At 36.8% G+C, this 19,496-nt stretch overlaps 1 protein-coding gene across 5 annotated transcripts in view; it reads left to right on the top strand.

Annotated features, from left to right (window-relative positions):
- The window catches only part of LOC119072205 (serine/threonine-protein phosphatase 6 regulatory ankyrin repeat subunit B-like), a 149,812-nt gene that overhangs the window by 73,393 nt on the left and 56,923 nt on the right, over positions 1-19,496 (top strand). For all 5 annotated transcript variants that reach the window (XM_037177375.1, XM_037177378.1, XM_037177374.1 and 2 more), the window contains exons 31-36: positions 9,009-9,107; positions 9,180-9,278; positions 10,711-10,815; positions 10,900-10,998; positions 19,138-19,236; positions 19,309-19,407. In XM_037177375.1, coding sequence (XP_037033270.1) covers positions 9,009-9,107; positions 9,180-9,278; positions 10,711-10,815; positions 10,900-10,998; positions 19,138-19,236; positions 19,309-19,407 — 600 coding nt within the window. The remainder of the gene's footprint in view (positions 1-9,008; positions 9,108-9,179; positions 9,279-10,710; positions 10,816-10,899; positions 10,999-19,137; positions 19,237-19,308; positions 19,408-19,496) is intronic.

Genomic DNA, 19,496 nt, shown 5'->3' with positions numbered 1-19,496 from the left:
CCGGTACTAAGGCCGAATAGAATTATGCCAAAAAAATTCAAATTTGGGCCCTTGGACTAAGGCCGGTACTTGGCCCTAGGTATTTTTTGCACATAAATCGAATAAATCTCATCCGATTTTGCTAGTTTTTGTTTCATTTGATAGATAATTGAATGCCGAATAGAATTATGCCAAAAAAAATTCAAATTTGGGCCCTTGGACTAAGGCCGGTACTCGGCCCTAGGTATTTTTTGCATATAAATCGAGTAAATCTCATCCGATTGTGCTAGTTTTTGTTTGAATAGAATAGAAATTTGGGCCCTTGGACTAAGGCCGGTACTCGGCCCTAAGTATTTTTTGCACATAAATCGAGTAAATCTCATCCGATTTTGCTAGTTTTTGTGTCATTCGATAGATAATTGAATGCCGAATAGAATTATGCCAAAAAAATTCAAATTTTGGCCCTTGGACAAAGGCCGGTACTCGGCCCTAGGTATTTTTTGCACATAAATCGAATAAATCTCATCCGATTTTGCTAGTTTTTGTTTCGTTTGAGAGATAATTGAATACCGAAACGTGGCGAAAAAAGTTTCAAATTTGGTCTCTTGGACTAAGGCCGCTACTCGGCCCTAAGTGTTTGTTGCACATAAATCGAGTAAATCTCATCCGATTTTGCTAGTTTTTGTTTCATTTGAGAGATAATTGAATGCCGAATAGAATGATGGCAAAAAAGTTTTAAATTTGGGCCCTTGGACTAAGGCCGCTACTCGGTCCTAAGTGTTTTTTTGCACATAAATCGAGTGAATCTCATCCGATTTTACTAGATTTAGCTTTTTATGAATACTGAAAAGAACGTGGCGAAAAAGTTTCAAATTTGGTCCCTTGGACTAAGGCCGCTACTCGGCTCTAAGTGTTTTCTGCATATAAATCGAGTAAATCTCATCCGATTTTGCTAGTTTTTGTTTCATTTGAGAGATAATTGAATGCCGAATAGAATGGTGGCAATTTTTTTTTTTTTTAATTTGGGCCCTTGGACTAAGGCCGCTACTCGGCCCTAAGTGTTTTTTGCACATAAATCGAGTAAATCTCATCTGATTTTGCTAGATTTAGTTTTTTATGGAAGGTAATTGAATACCGAAAAGAACGTGGCGAAAAAAGTTTCAAATTTGGGCTCTTGGACTAAGGCCGCTACTCGGCCCTAAGTGTTTTTTGCACATAAATCGAGTAAATCTCATCCGATTTTGCTAGATTTACGTTTTTATGGAAGGTAGTTGAATACCGAATAGAATGATGGCTAAAAAAAGTTTCAAATTTGGGCCCTTTGACCAAGGCCGCTACTCGGCCCTAAGTGTTTTTTGCACATAAATCGAGTAAATATCATCCGATTTTGCTAATTTTTGTTTTATTTGAGAGGTAATTGAATACCCAATGGAAAGTTGTCAAAAAATTTTGGGTTTCTAAAATAATGTCGTAAATTGTTGGTGTTATTTGAGAGGTACTTCGTACGGGCTTTCGTAATTGCGCTATACGCAATTTTAAAAATGAACACTTTCAGTAAATTTGACCATTTTGACGCATTAGAGGGTTGTAGACGTATTAGCGTTCCGGGCGTATTACGGATACGGACGTTTTATGGTTACGGACGAAATAGGATTACGGGTCGTACGGGGCTAAGTCGCAGCAAACGCTTCGACTGTTCTGATGCCTTGTTTCCTATGCATTTGAGCAAGGTTGCACTAGCGTCGCTACTAGCGTTAGCGCTCGCTAGAATGTCATTAGCGAAATTATTTTCGCTGATTGTTAATCACTTCGTTAATGAATAATACAACTTTCTAGATATTGAACAATTTAATTATTTAAATTGTTATTTGTATAACTAGAAGTGAAGTGTTGAAAAATCAAGTTATGAAACTTACTTCAAAATTCCATTGAAAGTTCATGAAATTTAATGTATTATTCAAGCAAAACCTCGACAACTCCTCTATATATCTATTTGACGAGTCAGTAGCTTAATCCATACAAACAAGGCATCAGAACAGTCGGAGCGTTTGCTGCGACTTAGCCCCGTACGACCCGTAATCCTATTTCGTCCGTAACCATAATACGTCCGTAGCAGTAATACGCCCTGAACCCTAATACGTCTACAACCCTCTAATGCGTCTGTTACCAAAATGCAAGTCAAGTTGGGCATGGTCAAATTTACTGAAAGTGTTCATTTTTAAAATTGCGCATAGCGCAATTACGAAAGCCCGTACGAAGTACCTCTCAAATAAAACCAACAATTTACGACATTATTTTAGAAACCCAACATATTTTGCCACCTTTCCATTGGGTATTCAATTACCTCTCAAATAAAACAAAAATTAGCGAAATCGGATGATATTTACTCGATTTATGTGCAAAAAACACTTAGGGCCGAGTAGCGGCCTTTGGCCAAGGGCCCAAATTTAAAAATTTTTTGCCACCATTCTATTCGACATTCAATTATCTCTCAAATGAAACAAAAACTAGTAAAATCGGATGAGATTTACTCGATTTATGTGCAAAAAACACTTAGGGTTGAGTAGCGGCCTTAGTCCAAGGACCCAAATTTAAAACTTTTTTTTGCCATCATTCTATTCGGCATTCAATTATCTCTGAAATGAAACAAAAACTAGCAAAATCGGATGAGATTTACTCGATTTATGTGCAAAAAACACTTAAGGCCGAATAGCGGCCTTAGTCCGAGGGACCAAATTTGAAACTTTTTTCGTCACGTTCTTTTCAGTGTTCAATTACCTTCCATAAAAAGCTAAATCTAGCAAAATTGGATGAGATTTACTCGATTTATGTGCAAAAAACACTTAGGGCCGAGTAGCGGCCTTAGTCCAAGGGCCCAAATTTAAAAAATTTTTGCCACCATTCTATTCGACATTCAATTATCTCTCAAATGAAACAAAAACTAGAAAAATCGGATGAGATTTACTCGATTTATGTGCAAAAAACACTTAGGGCCGAGTAGCGGCCTTAGTCCAAGGACCCAAATTTAAAACTTTTTTTTTGCCATCATTCTATTCGGCATTTAATTATCTCTGAAATGAAACAAAAACTAGCAAAATCGGATGAGATTTACTCGATTTATGTGCAAAAAACACTTAAGGCCGAGTAGCGGCCTTAGTCCGAGGGACCAAATTTGAAACTTTTTTCGTCACGTTCTTTTCAGTATTCAATTACCTTCCATAAAAAGCTAAATCTAGCAAAATTGGATGAGACTTACTCGATTTATGTGCAAAAAACACTTAGGGCCGAGTAGCGGCCTTAGTCCAAAGGCCCAAATTTGAAACTTTTTTTGCCATCATTCTATTCGGCATTCAATTGTCTCTCAATTGAAATAAAAACTAGCAAAATCAGATTAGATCTACTCGATTTATGTGCAAAAGACACTTAGGGCCGAGTAGTGGCCTTAGTCCAAGGGCCCAAATTTGAAACTTTTTTTTGGAATAATTCTATTCGGCATTCAATTATCTATCAAATGAAACAAAAACTAGCAAAATCGGATGAGATTTATTCGATTTATGTGCAAAAAATACTTAGGGCTGAGTAACGACCTTTGAGCCCTCCCAACAAGCCCGCGTTGCATCTTACCCAAGAATGATGTTCAGCAACTTTGTTCTACTCGTCAATACCTTTCATTTGATATATCACAAGCAGCTGTTGCGTGCGTATTTCGGTATATATCGTGGAAAGACTGAAAAACACCGACGCTACCATGCCCATTTTCGAACTTGACCTTACTTTTGACGATACCAATCGGGGAAAAAAAGAATTTTGAAAAAAGGTTGTGATTTACTCAAGCTAGAGGGGTCACGGACAGACGGACGGACTGGCAGACGGACGGACATTTTTTTATTGCGGAATCGTTATCTATGAACATAGACAAATGCTTTGCCCTTACCGTCTGCTTCCAATTCAACATGTTACAAACGGCATATTAATCTTATAAGCCCCCAGTACTTCGTACGGGGCTAAAAATGCAGCACCGGAGAAACTGACGTATTTTTTGGTATGGCAATTTCTTGAATGTTGTAGGTGTCAATGAGTTGTCATAAAACGGTTGTCGCGTTTTGCTTGAGTAGACCAATTTCAATTCACAATTTTTTGGACTACCAAAATTCCATTTGTTCATCCCTAGGGTGCAAATAGATATTATAAACAATCTTTTGCAACTCCCGTAAGAAGAGAATCTTTAACATTTATTTTCGGTGCATTTTCGAACTTTTGTCTACATTGTGAACAAAAAGTAATTCTTTTCGGAAAAAGATTGCTCAGACATTATTTAAAGGCATTTCAAGATGAATACTTTGGAAATACAAGATTTTGTGGATGCAAAAATTATCGATTTGCAATGTAGATGACCTTCTGCATGTCAGATGACAATTTTTTGAAAAGTCATCCTAAATTGGTCGTCTATTCATTAAATACAATACTATTAAGCGCAGTAGTGTTACTTCTGAAAGACTTTCCAGTTTTTCGAATTTCTTTTAGTGAGCCGATATCTGTCAATTGAGAAATGGGTGCTTTGCAACTTCGTAATCATTAAATCTAATAAATTTTCCTCAATCAAAGTTCATCAAAAACAATATTTAAAATTTTTTAGATTTCGTCATGTTTAGCATGATCAAAAGTGTTAAAAAATTTATAAATTAAAAAATAGTTTTATTCACTAGATCTTTTAGCGAAATATTAGCGATCGCTATTAGCGGCCGCTACTGGCGCGCTAACTTTTTTTCTGTTAGCAAATAAGTTTAGCGACGCTAATATTTTTCGAAATTAGCGTTAGCGTCGCTAATAAAAATCGTTAGCGATCGCACCCTTGCATTTGAGAAAGAACATATGTATAGAAAACGGGGATTGGCTACTTAACTTTCTAAGCCTTTTTTGTCACAAAAAAGTATCAGAAAGCTGAGCTTTGAGAATCATTAGTTCGTTTTAAAAACTTGAAACGCCGTTACCAATCTATTCTACATTTCTTTTTTAGCAAATTGAATGCCAGAACGCGTCAATCTAAAATCACGCCGGTCTAAATTATTTTTTGGATTCTCAGAATTTTGTAAATTTCTGAAGAATTTCTATACAATTCTTTTGTTGTTTTACAAATTTCTTTGGAAATTTACAGAATCAAAAAAAAATCGATCGGCGTGATTTTAGATTGACCACTGTGCTACGCCATATATTGAAATGCTATCTTTTGTTTTAAAAGTCTTTTATCTTGAGATTCGTAAATGCATGAAAAACAATCTACAGTCTCCACACCATCGTTATTCACTGTCCTACTGAGCACGTCGAAGTGATTTTAGCAAACCGCTTTGCTTCGCGTACATCTTTCATTCGTTACAATTACGTTAGGTTTCACAGAATCAATTTTCCATATCCATTCAAATGTCTTAAATTGCGGCAATACAAACTGCACCGTAACTTTCTTGTTCTTACCCAAAAACAACGTTCTACTCGTCAATACCTTTCATTTGATATATCGCAAGCAGCTATTGCGTGTGTTTTTCGGTAGATATCGTCGAAAGACTGAAAAACCCCTATAGGGCCCTAGCTCTGGAAGGGCCGGGGCCCTACCATGCCCATTTTCGAACTTGACCTTACTTTTGTCCATACCAATCGGCAAAAAAAGAATTTTGAAAAAAGGTTTTGATTTACTCAAGCTGGAGGGGTCACGGCCACTTTGAAATCTCCGTATATCAAATCCAACTGACAACGATCTTCAAACGCATCGTACGACAATATCGATAGATTGAGTAAATTCGTGATAACCGATCGTTTACTCCTGAATCCATGTTGCGCTTCGGATAAACGATTTCACTAGGCATGGGCGATAATGATAATTATTATAGATAATCGATAATTATCGACTTTTTTTATCAAAAATTATCAAAAAAATACCGATAATCGGTAATTATTGATATTTTGATAATTATCAAGATATGGATAACTCGATGTATCGATATTTTGGTCCGAAAATCCGATATATTCCGATATATCGGTATATTTTCATGAATTTTCAGATAAAAATCAAAATATCGATATTTTAACAATTATCGAATTTCGATATTTTGATAATTATCGATAATTATTAAATTAAATTATCGATACCGATATGATTAATCGGTTATCGATAATTTCTTTCGATTGATATTATCGACAATTTTGAACGTCTCCCATCCCTAGATTTCACTGAGTTTATTTTTCACCGCTATTTCATGAATTTTCTTCGTGATTGGTTAAATTACGATGACTCTGTAGTTTTTGATATCGGTTTTCAAACCTTTCATCCAGTAGACTGATACCTCACGTTATATCTTCATTGCTTCGCCTATCTTTCATTCGTCGGACGATTTAAGGATAACAATCAGATTGGCCAAACAATTGCAGACGAACACTTTTTAATCGCAAGACATTTAACTTCATCTGGTCCAGCTCCACTCTTCCACTTCAGTTTCTGAATCGAACTTTCAATGTTAAATAACGAGATTTGTATATCCACTGATTCGCTAGACTCAACATAAATGTGTTCGAATTTCCACGTTTCGTCATATCTAACATAAATCGATTCAAAATACGACGCGAACAAGTTCACTATTTCACTCATCATTTTCCCGGCGGAAATGTGTTTGCCTGCCTTAAGTATAAATCACGGAATTTTTCTCGTAATTTAAGCCCTCAGCATGAAACGTTGTATACGCATCTGTTGTGGACGGTTTATTTTAGGCACTTTCGCTTGTCACCTTCACTTCGTTTAGGCTACAACTCGCGAAATTGATTAAAATATACCGTCCACAACAGATACGTAATAGTCATTTGTGTACCTGTTTTGGACGATTGATTTTAGGCAATTTCGCGGATTGTAGGCCGAACGAAGTGAGGCTTACAAGCGAAAGTGCCTTAAATCAACCGTCCCAAACAGGTGCACATGTAAGTTTTCATGCAGAGGGCCGGAAACCCGAGAAAATTCGAAAAATTGCCCTCATTTTCGGCCCCGAAGCATGAAAATAACTATTTCATGCTTCGGGGCCGAAAATGAGGGCAATTTTTCGAATTTTCTCGGGTTTCCGGCCCTCTGCATGAAAACTCACATGTGCACCTGTTTGGGACGGTTGATTTAAGGCACTTTCGCTTGTAAGCCTCACTTCGTTCGGCCTACAATCCGCGAAATTGCCTAAAATCAATCGTCCAAAACAGGTACACAATGGTTATTTGTGTACCTGTTTTGGACGATTGATTTTAGGCAATTTCGCGGATTGTAGGCCGAACGAAGTGAGGCTTACAAGCGAAAGTGCCTTAAATCAACCGTCCCAAACAGGTGCACATGTAAGTTTTCATGCAGAGGGCCGGAAACCCGAGAAAATTCGAAAAATTGCCCTCATTTTCGGCCCCGAAGCATGAAAATGACTATTTTTTGATACCAACATCGAAAGTTGATACTTTCGCCATCGAAATTCGGGGCGAAAGTAAAAAAATGCAAGTTATGTGTTTGAGCGGGGAAAAAGAAAGAATACATAAAGCGAAAGTCAATATACATAATGCGAAAGTTGACTACATAATGTGATAGTCAACTCCTGTCAATAAGTGTACTGCGATCAAAATTGAAATAAAGCGTGCGCCAGTGCTCTTATTGAAATTAACATACGAAGTTGATACTTTTCGTTGCTGAATGATTTGTTAGTTATTTGTTAATTTTTGTGTGTGTTATTGTTGTAATTGCTAAATAATTAAATTTTTGATATGCCAGGGGGCGATTGAGGCCCTTGCCTTCGGCGCGGGCATCAACTCTCGCACACGGTTGAATTTTTTTACTTTCGCCCCTTGTCATTCAATGTACTATTTACTTTCACATTATATGTTTGATTATGTATAAGCTGGTATAACCTGCAAGTAAACTTTCGCCCCTCGAAATGGAGATGTAATTACTTAGTCAGTAGGTGAATTCCTTTCATTTTATTTATACTGAGTATATCGCGTATATTCTGAGTATATCCAGTATAACGAGTATAACGAGTATATCTTTCGTATATTCCGTATATCGAGTAAGGTAAGCGAGGGTATAGCTGACCGTTCAGGTGTACCTGACCAGCTACATTATTTATCAGTTTTGGAAAATAATTACAAATGAAAATACGCAAATTAACGTTATAATTAATCTTTAGAGCCTAAAGATTAATTTTTTAATGAAAATAATGCGATTATTAAGTTTACTTATGTATTATTTGGTGTTTACTTGTATAAGTGAGGTGTTCCAAGGTTGGTTCCTGAATTTTGGGATGACACATGATTCCCCTGGCATTTCCTCACTTTGAAATCTCCGTATATCAAATCCAATTGAAACGCATCTTACGACAATATTGATAGATTGAGTATATTCGTGATGACCGATCGTTTACTCCTGAATCCATGTTGCGCTTCGGATAAACGAGGTTGAACGAGGTTATTTTTCACCGCCATTTCATCAATTTTCATCGTGATTGGTTAAATTACGATGACTCTGTAATTCTTGATATCGGTTTTCGAACCTTTCCTCCAGTAGACTGGTACCTCACGTTATATCTTCATTGCTTCGACTATCTTTCATTCGTCGGACTATTTAAGGATAACAATCAGATTGGCCAAACAATTTCAGACGAACACTTTTTAATCGCATTAATCACAAGACATTTATCTGGTCCAGCTCCACTCTTCCACTTCAGTTTCTTAATCACACTTTCCATGTCAAATAACGAGATTTGTATGTCCACTGATTCGCTAGACTCAACATAAATGTGTTCGAATTTCCAGGGTTCGTCATCTCCACAAGTTCACTACTTCACTCATCAATTTCCCGGCGTGTTTTCCTGCCTTAAGTATAAATTACGGAATTTTTCTCGTAATTTAAGCCCTCAGCATGAAAAGTTGTATACGCATCTGTTGTGGACGGCTACCGTCCACAACAGATATGTAAATGACTATTGTTTTTTATCTTGCTAGTATAAAACTGACTATGTTTCCAGGTTTTGACAAGATTGCAGACATTTTGATTAAGGCTGGAGCGAATATAAATGCGTTGGACAATTATAAATGGACGCCTCTATTTTTCGCAGCTAGAAATGGTATTCCTGAAAAAAAATTTCATCTATTAAATCTACCGAAAATTATTAATTATAAAAACTAAATGTTTTAAGATTCGGTGCCTGTCGCAAATTTGTTGATTCAAAATGGAGCTCAAGTCAATGTCCAAGACAAAGTTGGAGATTCAATTTTAGCTGTTGTCGTTGGAGAAGGTAAGTAGTTGGTAGGTTTCTTAGTCGGTTGATCAGGAAGGTATTTTTAGCCCCGTACGAAGTACAAAGGGACTTATAGGATTACGATGCCGTGTGTAATTGATGGAATTCGAAGCAGACGGTAAGGGCAAAGTGCTTGGCTATGTTCATAGATGACGAATCCGCAATAAAAATTTGGTCTGTCTGTCCGTCTGTCTGTCTGTCCGTCACGTCGATATCTTGAGTAAATCAAATCCGATTTCAAAAATTACTGAAAGATAGTCAAAATAGGGAGGCTAAGTTCGAAGATGGGCGATTTTGGGATGTCCCCTCCAGATTTAACGTTTTCCGAAGATATCTCTGGCCAGTTAAAGGCTACACTTGTAAATGATACGTCAAATGAAAGGTATTTAGAATACCGATCGACAAAAAAAAGTTTATGGAAATTGAATGACCGACTCGTTTGTTAGACCCCTTGGTGTGAACTAGGTGCAGGGCGGCAAGCCGTTTTTGCTTGTAGGTTGGCCAAATGTGAACGTATTTAGATGGATTTTGCTTTATTAGATAGGTATTGACCGTACCAATCAGGGAAAAAAAAGTTCATGAAATTCGGTTCACCGGAGCGTGAGCTAGGTCTCTTGGAGTGAACTTATATGAGGCTACTCGGCTGTACACTGTACCGTACAGTGTACAGTGAAGGTGGTGTTTTTTGTTAATATCTCGAGTAAAATTTGACCGAATTTCATGAATTTTTTTTTGTTTGAAAGGTACTAACGAATGTAAAGCAGCCCTACTACTTTCCACCTCCTAACAAAATGGCCGTCGGCCGCCATTTAGGATTTTTGTAAAAACAATATAAATCGATGAAAATGATAATTACAAAGTCTCTGATCAGTGGGAAGTGTTGTTTGTGTTACATTTGAAATGAACGTCGTACGGGGCTTAGTAATTGCGCTAAGCGCAATTTTTAAGAGGTACACATTTCATAAGAATTTAACTTTACCAACGTTTACGGCCGCAGTAGGCTTACGGTAAGAGTAGGGCGACGGACGAACTAGGGTCACGTGTGCAATGGATTTACGGGTTTGTACGGGCTCAGTCGCAGCAAACGCTACGACTGTTCTGACGGCTCGTTTAATGTATTTTTAAGGGAAGTGTCCGGATGTCTTCTTTTGAACACTTAAAAAGTCTGCAATATTTCGTATAATATATATTACACACTTGTCACGAAGAAGTCGAGGCTTGCCGAGACTGATAGTGACAAGTGTGTACTCTATTTTATTACATAAGCGAAAACGAGACAACAACATACACCTGAAGTGTAATTTTTGAATTATTGTTCTAGTTAAGTAATTTTGACATCCGAACACATAATTGCAATTTTATTCTCGTCCGTCGTTAACTATAAATGTATAAAATAGTGATAAATGAAATTATTATTTTCATTGTTTAGTTAGTGAGAGATATAATTTTGCTGAGTTTTTGCTGAATAACGGAGCAGATCCGAACCTTGCTGATGACGAGAAAATGGTCCCATTGCATGTAGCAGTAACAAATGGTAATCTTGACTTTTAACTTGCACAAGACTATTTATGTTACGATTAATTAACTTCTTGTTTCATTCAACAAAAAAAAAAAACAGGATATGCCAAGATCGTTGAGCTATTGATTCAGAAGGGAGTGAATGTAAACTTTGAGGACAAGGATCAGATGGGACCATTACATTTTGCCGCCGATAATGGTAATTTCCGAAATTACTATTTGATTTATATAGCATTAACAGCAGAAAATATGTAAAAACGTATCGTTATATGTGAGGGGTAAACCACTCCCAAATAATCTTAAATAATCACCAAATAATCCTTCGAAAAAAAGAGTGGATCACCCCTCGGTAATATGAATGATTATTTTCGATATAAGTGAGGTGTTCCAAGGTTGGTTCCTAAATTTTGGGATGAGAGATGATTCCTCTGGCACTACCTAACTTCCATTGGATTTTTCGATGGATTTGGGTTATTTTCGATATAAGTGAGGTGTTCCAAAGTTTGTTCCTAAATTTTGGGATGACAGATGATTCCTCTGGCCCTTCCTAACTTCTATCGGATTTTTCGATGGATTTGGGTTATTTTCTATATAAGTGAGGTGTTTTAAAGTTGGTTCCTAGATTTTGGGATGACAGATGATTCCTCTGGCACTTCCTAACTTCTATCGGATTTTTCGATAGATTTGGGTTATTTTCGATATAATTGAGGTGATTAGTTCCTAAATTTTTAAATGCAGATTCGGATAGAGTATCTAGTGAAACGTCGAGAAAACACTTTTTCGCGTTTTCGGATGGAAGATATAGAGGATATAAATTGCAACCAAATAACATAACAGAAAATCAAACCAAACTTCCAAAACAACTGTTATCAGTCAAAAACACTCAAACAGTAAAAGTGACGCAAGTCCCTGGGCATACTTCCAAAACAACTGATATCGCTGTAGGTGACGCATCCTGCGCTTGTACGCAAAAAAAAAATTGCGTCACAAGTGGCAGATGTTGCGAAAATTGTTAAAATAGGGGAAAAATACGTCCTGAAAGAATGTACAAATGAAAAATAGCCGAATCATCTGCCACTTTGTGACGCAAAATATTTTTGGTAAAATTTTTCTTCTAGAATTTTTTTGGCCAAATTTTCATTTCATTTATTTTTCATAAAAATAAAACACAACAAGTGACCTGCGTAGCTCCAGTTTGTAACAATTCTAATGAGCTACTTTATTACACATTATTATATTCAATAGTTAAAGTAGAAAAATCCTAGTCATCAAGTAACATTTCATGCATTACACAAATTAATACAAAACTAGGATTGCAAGCAAGGGACAATTTAAACATCAAAAGACTGGTAGCATGCAAGTTATTCAAAATTTCATTAAAAAATAAGTAGACGACGGCGTTTCATTAACTTGATCATGGATAAATTAAGAGTTTCTTTAGATTGACGGACGAACCAACAAGTACGCCTTTAGTGAACGACAAAACTGACTGATGTTAAGAGAATTTCTAATCATTGCTGCCGTAATTCGCATGTCGGACTTAGTGCAAAATTTAAACAAAAGAATTCTTTGTTTAAATTTTGCACTAAGTCCGACATGCGAATTACGGCAGATTGGCGGAAGGCCATTGAACAACATGGGATCAGAATAAAGCAGGCATCGTTTGCCATAATTCGAAGAAATTTTAGGCTTCTTGAGCAAGTAAGAATGCCTCGTGTTATATCGATTGAGGTTGCAAGAGAATTGCAGCGAGTGATTTTTGCTTTGACATTTTTTGCGTACAAGCGCAGAATGCGTCACCTACAGCTATATCAGTTGTTTTGGAAGTACGCACAGGGACTGCCGTCACTTTTATTCTTTGAGTGTTTTTGACTGGCTTATGATAACGTCCACGATGTCATTGATGACAGTAAACGCCAACGGACCAAGCGGACTTCCGGGTGGCACTCCGGAATTTGTCCTCTCCAATCTGTTCATAATTTGACCGTACCTTGAAATATCGACACAACCATTTCGACAATTTTTTGCCGATGTCAAACTTTGCAAACTTCAACATCAACCTCCGAACCTAAATTGAATCGAATACCACTTTGAAATCTCCGTATTCAAATTCAACTGATAATGGTCTTCAAACGCATCAGCTCTTCAAATAGAACGCACTCTGTCTTAGGAGGAAGGAGTCAGGCCTAAGTGATGCGCTTCATACATTTTTCCCATGCATTTGAGAAAGGAGATATGTATAGAAAACGCGGATTGGCTATACTTAACTTTCTAAGCCTTTTTTGTCACAAAGTAGTATCAGAAAGCTGAGAATATTAGTTCGTTTTAAAAACTTGAAACGCCGTTCCTAATTTATTCTTTTCTTTTTTAGCAAATTGAATACCAGAACGCGCCTACAGTGGTCAATCACGCCGGTCTAAATTATTTTTTGGATTCTCAGAATTTTGTAAATTTCTGGAGAATTTCTATAGAATTATTTTGTTGTTTTACAAATTTCTTTGGAAATTTACAGAATTCCGAGAATCCAAAAAAAAATTCGATCGGCGTGATTTTAGAGTGACCACTGTGCTACACCATGTATTGAAATGTTATCTTTTCTTTTAAAAGTCTTTCATCTTGAGATTCGTAAATGAAAACATTACATGAAAAACAATCTACAGTCTCCACACCATCGTTATTCACTGTCCTACTGAGCACGTCGAAGTGATTTTAGCAAACCGGTTTGCTTCGCGTATCCCTATCCATTCAAATGTCTTTTAAATTGCGGCAATACAAACTGCACCGTACTTTTCTTGTTAATTTTCGAAATAAAAATCAAACTTGAATTTTTAGCGCTCGATCATTGACCGCATTTTACAGTGCGAATCATAAATTATGTTTCATAACACGTGTGCTTGATCATGTTCATGTTTTCTTTTTGTTGATTTGCTTTCAACTATGAGAAATGGAAACAAATCAATGAAAAATGAACTTTTACCGAGCCACATGAAATGAAATTGATAGGTTTTATAGTGTTACAGATAATATAATTCGTATTAATTGGTTCAAACAAATGTTTGATAGGAAAAAATCATTTTCAGGTACAGATTTTCCTCATCAAAGATTCCTGGTCAAAAACGGGAAAGTCTGACCCAACATAGTTTCTGAATTGTAGTTACATTAGCCACCATCCTACTGACAGCAGAAATATAATCTTTAAGGGAAATGCTCCATTAGATTAAGCAAGGTCCTTCTAAATGTGTTGGAAATCGATTGAATTTGGTCAACTTCAACAACAAAAAAATCTTAAATTCTTCCACACACTTCCTTGCGCCAAAATTTGTTCTGGAGCCCCCCTCAAATTTGTATGACGATCATATTTCACTGAGCAACCGATACGCCACGACGCCATCTTGTGGATGTAGCAACATCAAAGTTGTCACTTTACATTACGACTTTTTCGAAGTTTTCTCGAAAATTGGCCATGAAGGTATCCCAACAAAAATCTCTTCGAGAAAAGTGTGACGCAGTCTTTGAAGTACAATTTCTAAAATGAATGATATCGCTAGAGTTGACGCTTTCAGCTTCGTTACGCAAAACTTAAATTTTACACCCAATTTTAGTTCAAACAAGCTGGCTTAGTTTTTCTCATCATCTGCCAAATAATTTTTACCAAAAAAAATTTAACTGGAAACAACCAAAATTCTACCAAAAAAATCTGCGTCGCATGTGGCAGATAAATTTTCTTGCTGGTCTGTTCCTGAACATTTGCCACTTTGCGACGCAGATTTTTTTGGTAAAATTTTGGTTGTTTCCAGTCAAATTTTTTTTGGTAAAAATTATTTGGCAGATGATGAGAAAAACTAAGCCAGCTTGTTTGAACTAAAATTGGGTGTAAAATTTAATTTTTGCGTAACGAAGCTGAAAGCGTCAACTCTAGCGATATCATTCATTTTAGAAATTGTACTTCAAAGACTGCGTCACACTTTTCTCGAAGAGATTTTTGTTGGGATATCAGTCGTTTTAGAAGTTTTAGAACACTGCTTTTTATAACAGTTTATAACAAAAATTCGGAAATTTGGCGAAATTTGAAAATTTGACGAAATTCGAAAATTTGACGAAAATCGAAAATTTGACGAAATTCGAAAATATGACGAAAATAGAAAATTTGACGAAAATAGAAAATTTGACGAAAATCGAAAATTTGACGAAAATCGAAAATTTGACGAAATCCGAAAATTTGACGAAGAAAGTAATTCTCTATCTGCCACCATTCAAGAAATATCTCCAAAACCCCAATTGACCCACCCATTTCCAACTTTCGACATTTTTCACATATGCCCCTCTGTTCTACTCGTAAAACTCTGAGACTTTGCCGAAGAAAGTAATTCTCTATCTGCCACCATTCAAGAAATATCTCCAAAACCCCAATTGACCCAGCCATTTCCAATTTTTGACATTTTTCACATATGCCCCTCTGTTCTACTCGTAAAACTCTGAGACTTTGCCGAAGAAAGTAACTCTATCTCTCATAATCGCAAAAATATTAGTCCTTTCATCCTACGCTCGAGTAGCTCAAAATTTGGTCAGTCTAATAACTCTAGCTCAAACGAATCTGCCCCGATTTTTTAAATTATTTTTTTGTTCGAATCGTGTTACGAATACCTTTCATTTGATGGGTCGCACACCTCTGTAGGTTTCAATACAGCTAAGCTACAGACGAAAACGCGTTTCCGACCCTCGAAACCCACACTCAGAAACCACTTCGAGGCCAATAAAACAAAATTCTGGTTTTTCGTGGGGTAATGGCGTATCACATATTCATTTTTATGCCCACCCTGAGGTTCCTGCAAAATTTCATGGAGATTGGCTGACTAGTTTCCGAGATCGACCGTCGATAGATATATAGATAGATGGATGGATACATAGATAGATAGATAGATAGATAGATTGATAGATAGATAGATAGAAACATACAGAGTAAGTTGAAAGATTTTGATTGTTTGGGAAAAGTCAATTTGGTGTATTTTGTATGAAAAGTGACCAATTTCAAAACCATGTATCTCCGGCAATTTTAAACCCACATAGTCGAGTGATAGCTCGTTTTGCTCGTATTTGAAGCGAGAATATGATAGAATATGTTTTGTGGTGATATAAACCAAAGGGTAGAAACTGAAATGTTCGGCTATATATAGTTGCCGCGTCTCAAAAAAATTTCTTCGTTCTTTTTTTCGAAGTTAGACTGCGTCAAGTCCTCCGCTATCGCTCCGGACATGATTGAAGCCCTCTATAAGGGAAATTATTTACAAAAACTATGGTAAAGCGTGGTTTTTTGCATTTTACGGCCGCTCGCATGCTTGTGGCAGCTCCTTTATGTGGCAAAATGAATTGCCGAACCCTGAAAACCCTTAATAGCGCATCCACGCCGAAATTGCGCTCAACTCGCTCGCGTAATAAGCGTTTTAAAATTGCCAAATTTCAAATTTAACTTTACTTTCTCCCCGAAAACGCTATAAAATAATTTTTCTCCTCCGCCATCGTATTCTACGCCCTCAAAAGTACCTTATTCAATGCCAAAATCGTAAGGTCGGTCCTAATGTATTTTTTTCCCATATTTAACCCTTAAAAATGGACCTAAGCCACTTCTTAGATTTTTAAAACCGGCGCCGGCCTTCGGCCGTCGTAAAATAAGTGCTGTGACAAATCACAGTTTAAGAGGGGTTCGAAGAGATTTATCACTGATTCAATAGACTCAACATAAATGTCTTCGAATTTCCACGGTTCATCATCTCTAACATAAACCGATTCCCATTTCAATCATCGATTTCCCGGCGGATTATGTGTTTTCATGCCTCGGGTATCGTATAAACTACGGAATTTTTCTCAGCCCTCAGCGTGAAAAGTTGAATACGCATCTTCGACTTCGTTCCGGCTACAACTCGCCTAAAATTGCCTAAAATATACCGTCCACAACAGATACGTAATGGTTATTTGTGTACCTGTTTTGGACGATTGATTTTAGGCAATTTCGCGGATTGTAGGCCGAACGAAGTGAGGCTTACAAGCGAAAGTGCCTTAAATCAACCGTCCCAAACAGGTGCACATGTAAGTTTTCATGCAGAGGGTCGGAAACCCGAGAAAATTCGAAAAATTGCCCTCATTTTCGGCCCCGAAGCATGAAAATAACTATTTTTTGATACCAACATCGAAAGTTGATACTTTCGCCCTCGAAATCCGGGGCGAAAGTAAAAAAATGCAAGTTATGTGTTTGAGCGGGGAGAAAGAAAGAATACATAAAGCGAAAGTCAATATACATAATGCGAAAGTCGACTACATAATGTAATAGTCGACTCTTGTCAATAAGTGTACTGCGATCAAAATTGAAATAAAGCGTGCGCCAGTGCTCTTATTGAAATTAACATACGAAGTTGATAATTTTTGTTGCTAATGATTTTTTAGTTATTTGTTAATTTTTGTGTGTGTTATTGTTGTGATGGCTAAATAATTAAATTTTTGATATACCAGGGGGCTGCCGCCCCCTGGACCCCCGCATTTTCTGGCTAAATGCCTTCATATTTCAACATTTTGTTCTGCTGTTTGCGATACGTATCAACTTTCGATGTTGGTATCAAAAAAAATAGTATGAACGACTCGGGGCAAAAGTAAAAAAATTCAACCTGTGCGATTGAGGCCCTTGCCTTCGGCGCGGGCATCAACTCTCGCACACGGTTGAATTTTTTTACTTTCGCCCCTTGTCATTCAATGTACTATTTTTTGATACCAACATCGAAAGTTGATACTTTCGCCCTCGAAATTCGGGGCGAAAGTAAAAAAATGCAAGTTATGTGTTTGAGCGGGGAAAAAGAAAGAATACATAAAGCGAAAGTCAATATACATAATGCGAAAGTTGACTACATAATGTGATAGTCAACTCCTGTCAATAAGTGTACTGCGATCAAAATTGAAATAAAGCGTGCGCCAGTGCTCTTATTGAAATTAACATACGAAGTTGATACTTTTCGTTGCTGAATGATTTGTTAGTTATTTGTTAATTTTTGTGTGTGTTATTGTTGTAATTGCTAAATAATTAAATTTTTGATATGCCAGGGGGCGATTGAGGCCCTTGCCTTCGGCGCGGGCATCAACTCTCGCACACGGTTGAATTTTTTTACTTTCGCCCCTTGTCATTCAATGTACTATTTACTTTCACATTATATGTTTGATTATGTATAAGCTGGTATAACCTGCAAGTAAACTTTCGCCCCTCGAAATGGAGATGTAATTACTTAGTCAGTAGGTGAATTCCTTTCATTTTATTTATACTGAGTATATCGCGTATATTCTGAGTATATCCAGTATAACGAGTATAACGAGTATATCTTTCGTATATTCCGTATATCGAGTAAGGTAAGCGAGGGTATAGCTGACCGTTCAGGTGTACCTGACCAGCTACATTATTTATCAGTTTTGGAAAATAATTACAAATGAAAATACGCAAATTAACGTTATAATTAATCTTTAGAGCCTAAAGATTAATTTTTTAATGAAAATAATACGATTATTAAGTTTACTTATGTATTATTTGGTGTTTACTTGTATAAGTGAGGTGTTCCAAGGTTGGTTCCTGAATTTTGGGATGACACATGATTCCCCTGGCATTTCCTCACTTTGAAATCTCCGTATATCAAATCCAATTGAAACGCATCTTACGACAATATTGATAGATTGAGTATATTCGTGATGACCGATCGTTTACTCCTGAATCCATGTTGCGCTTCGGATAAACGAGGTTGAACGAGGTTATTTTTCACCGCCATTTCATCAATTTTCATCGTGATTGGTTAAATTACGATGACTCTGTAATTCTTGATATCGGTTTTCGAACCTTTCCTCCAGTAGACTGGTACCTCACGTTATATCTTCATTGCTTCGACTATCTTTCATTCGTCGGACTATTTAAGGATAACAATCAGATTGGCCAAACAATTTCAGACGAACACTTTTTAATCGCATTAATCACAAGACATTTATCTGGTCCAGCTCCACTCTTCCACTTCAGTTTCTTAATCACACTTTCCATGTCAAATAACGAGATTTGTATGTCCACTGATTCGCTAGACTCAACATAAATGTGTTCGAATTTCCAGGGTTCGTCATCTCCACAAGTTCACTACTTCACTCATCAATTTCCCGGCGTGTTTTCCTGCCTTAAGTATAAATTACGGAATTTTTCTCGTAATTTAAGCCCTCAGCATGAAAAGTTGTATACGCATCTGTTGTGGACGGCTACCGTCCACAACAGATATGTAAATGACTATTGTTTTTTATCTTGCTAGTATAAAACTGACTATGTTTCCAGGTTTTGACAAGATTGCAGACATTTTGATTAAGGCTGGAGCGAATATAAATGCGTTGGACAATTATAAATGGACGCCTCTATTTTTCGCAGCTAGAAATGGTATTCCTGAAAAAAAATTTCATCTATTAAATCTACCGAAAATTATTAATTATAAAAACTAAATGTTTTAAGATTCGGTGCCTGTCGCAAATTTGTTGATTCAAAATGGAGCTCAAGTCAATGTCCAAGACAAAGTTGGAGATTCAATTTTAGCTGTTGTCGTTGGAGAAGGTAAGTAGTTGGTAGGTTTCTTAGTCGGTTGATCAGGAAGGTATTTTTAGCCCGTACGAAGTACAAAGGTACTTATAGGATTACGATGC

Source organism: Bradysia coprophila, assembly GCF_014529535.1.
Source record: "Bradysia coprophila strain Holo2 chromosome IV unlocalized genomic scaffold, BU_Bcop_v1 contig_81, whole genome shotgun sequence".
Taxonomy (NCBI): domain Eukaryota; kingdom Metazoa; phylum Arthropoda; class Insecta; order Diptera; family Sciaridae; genus Bradysia; species Bradysia coprophila.
This window is presented reverse-complemented; position numbering and strand designations above follow the sequence as displayed.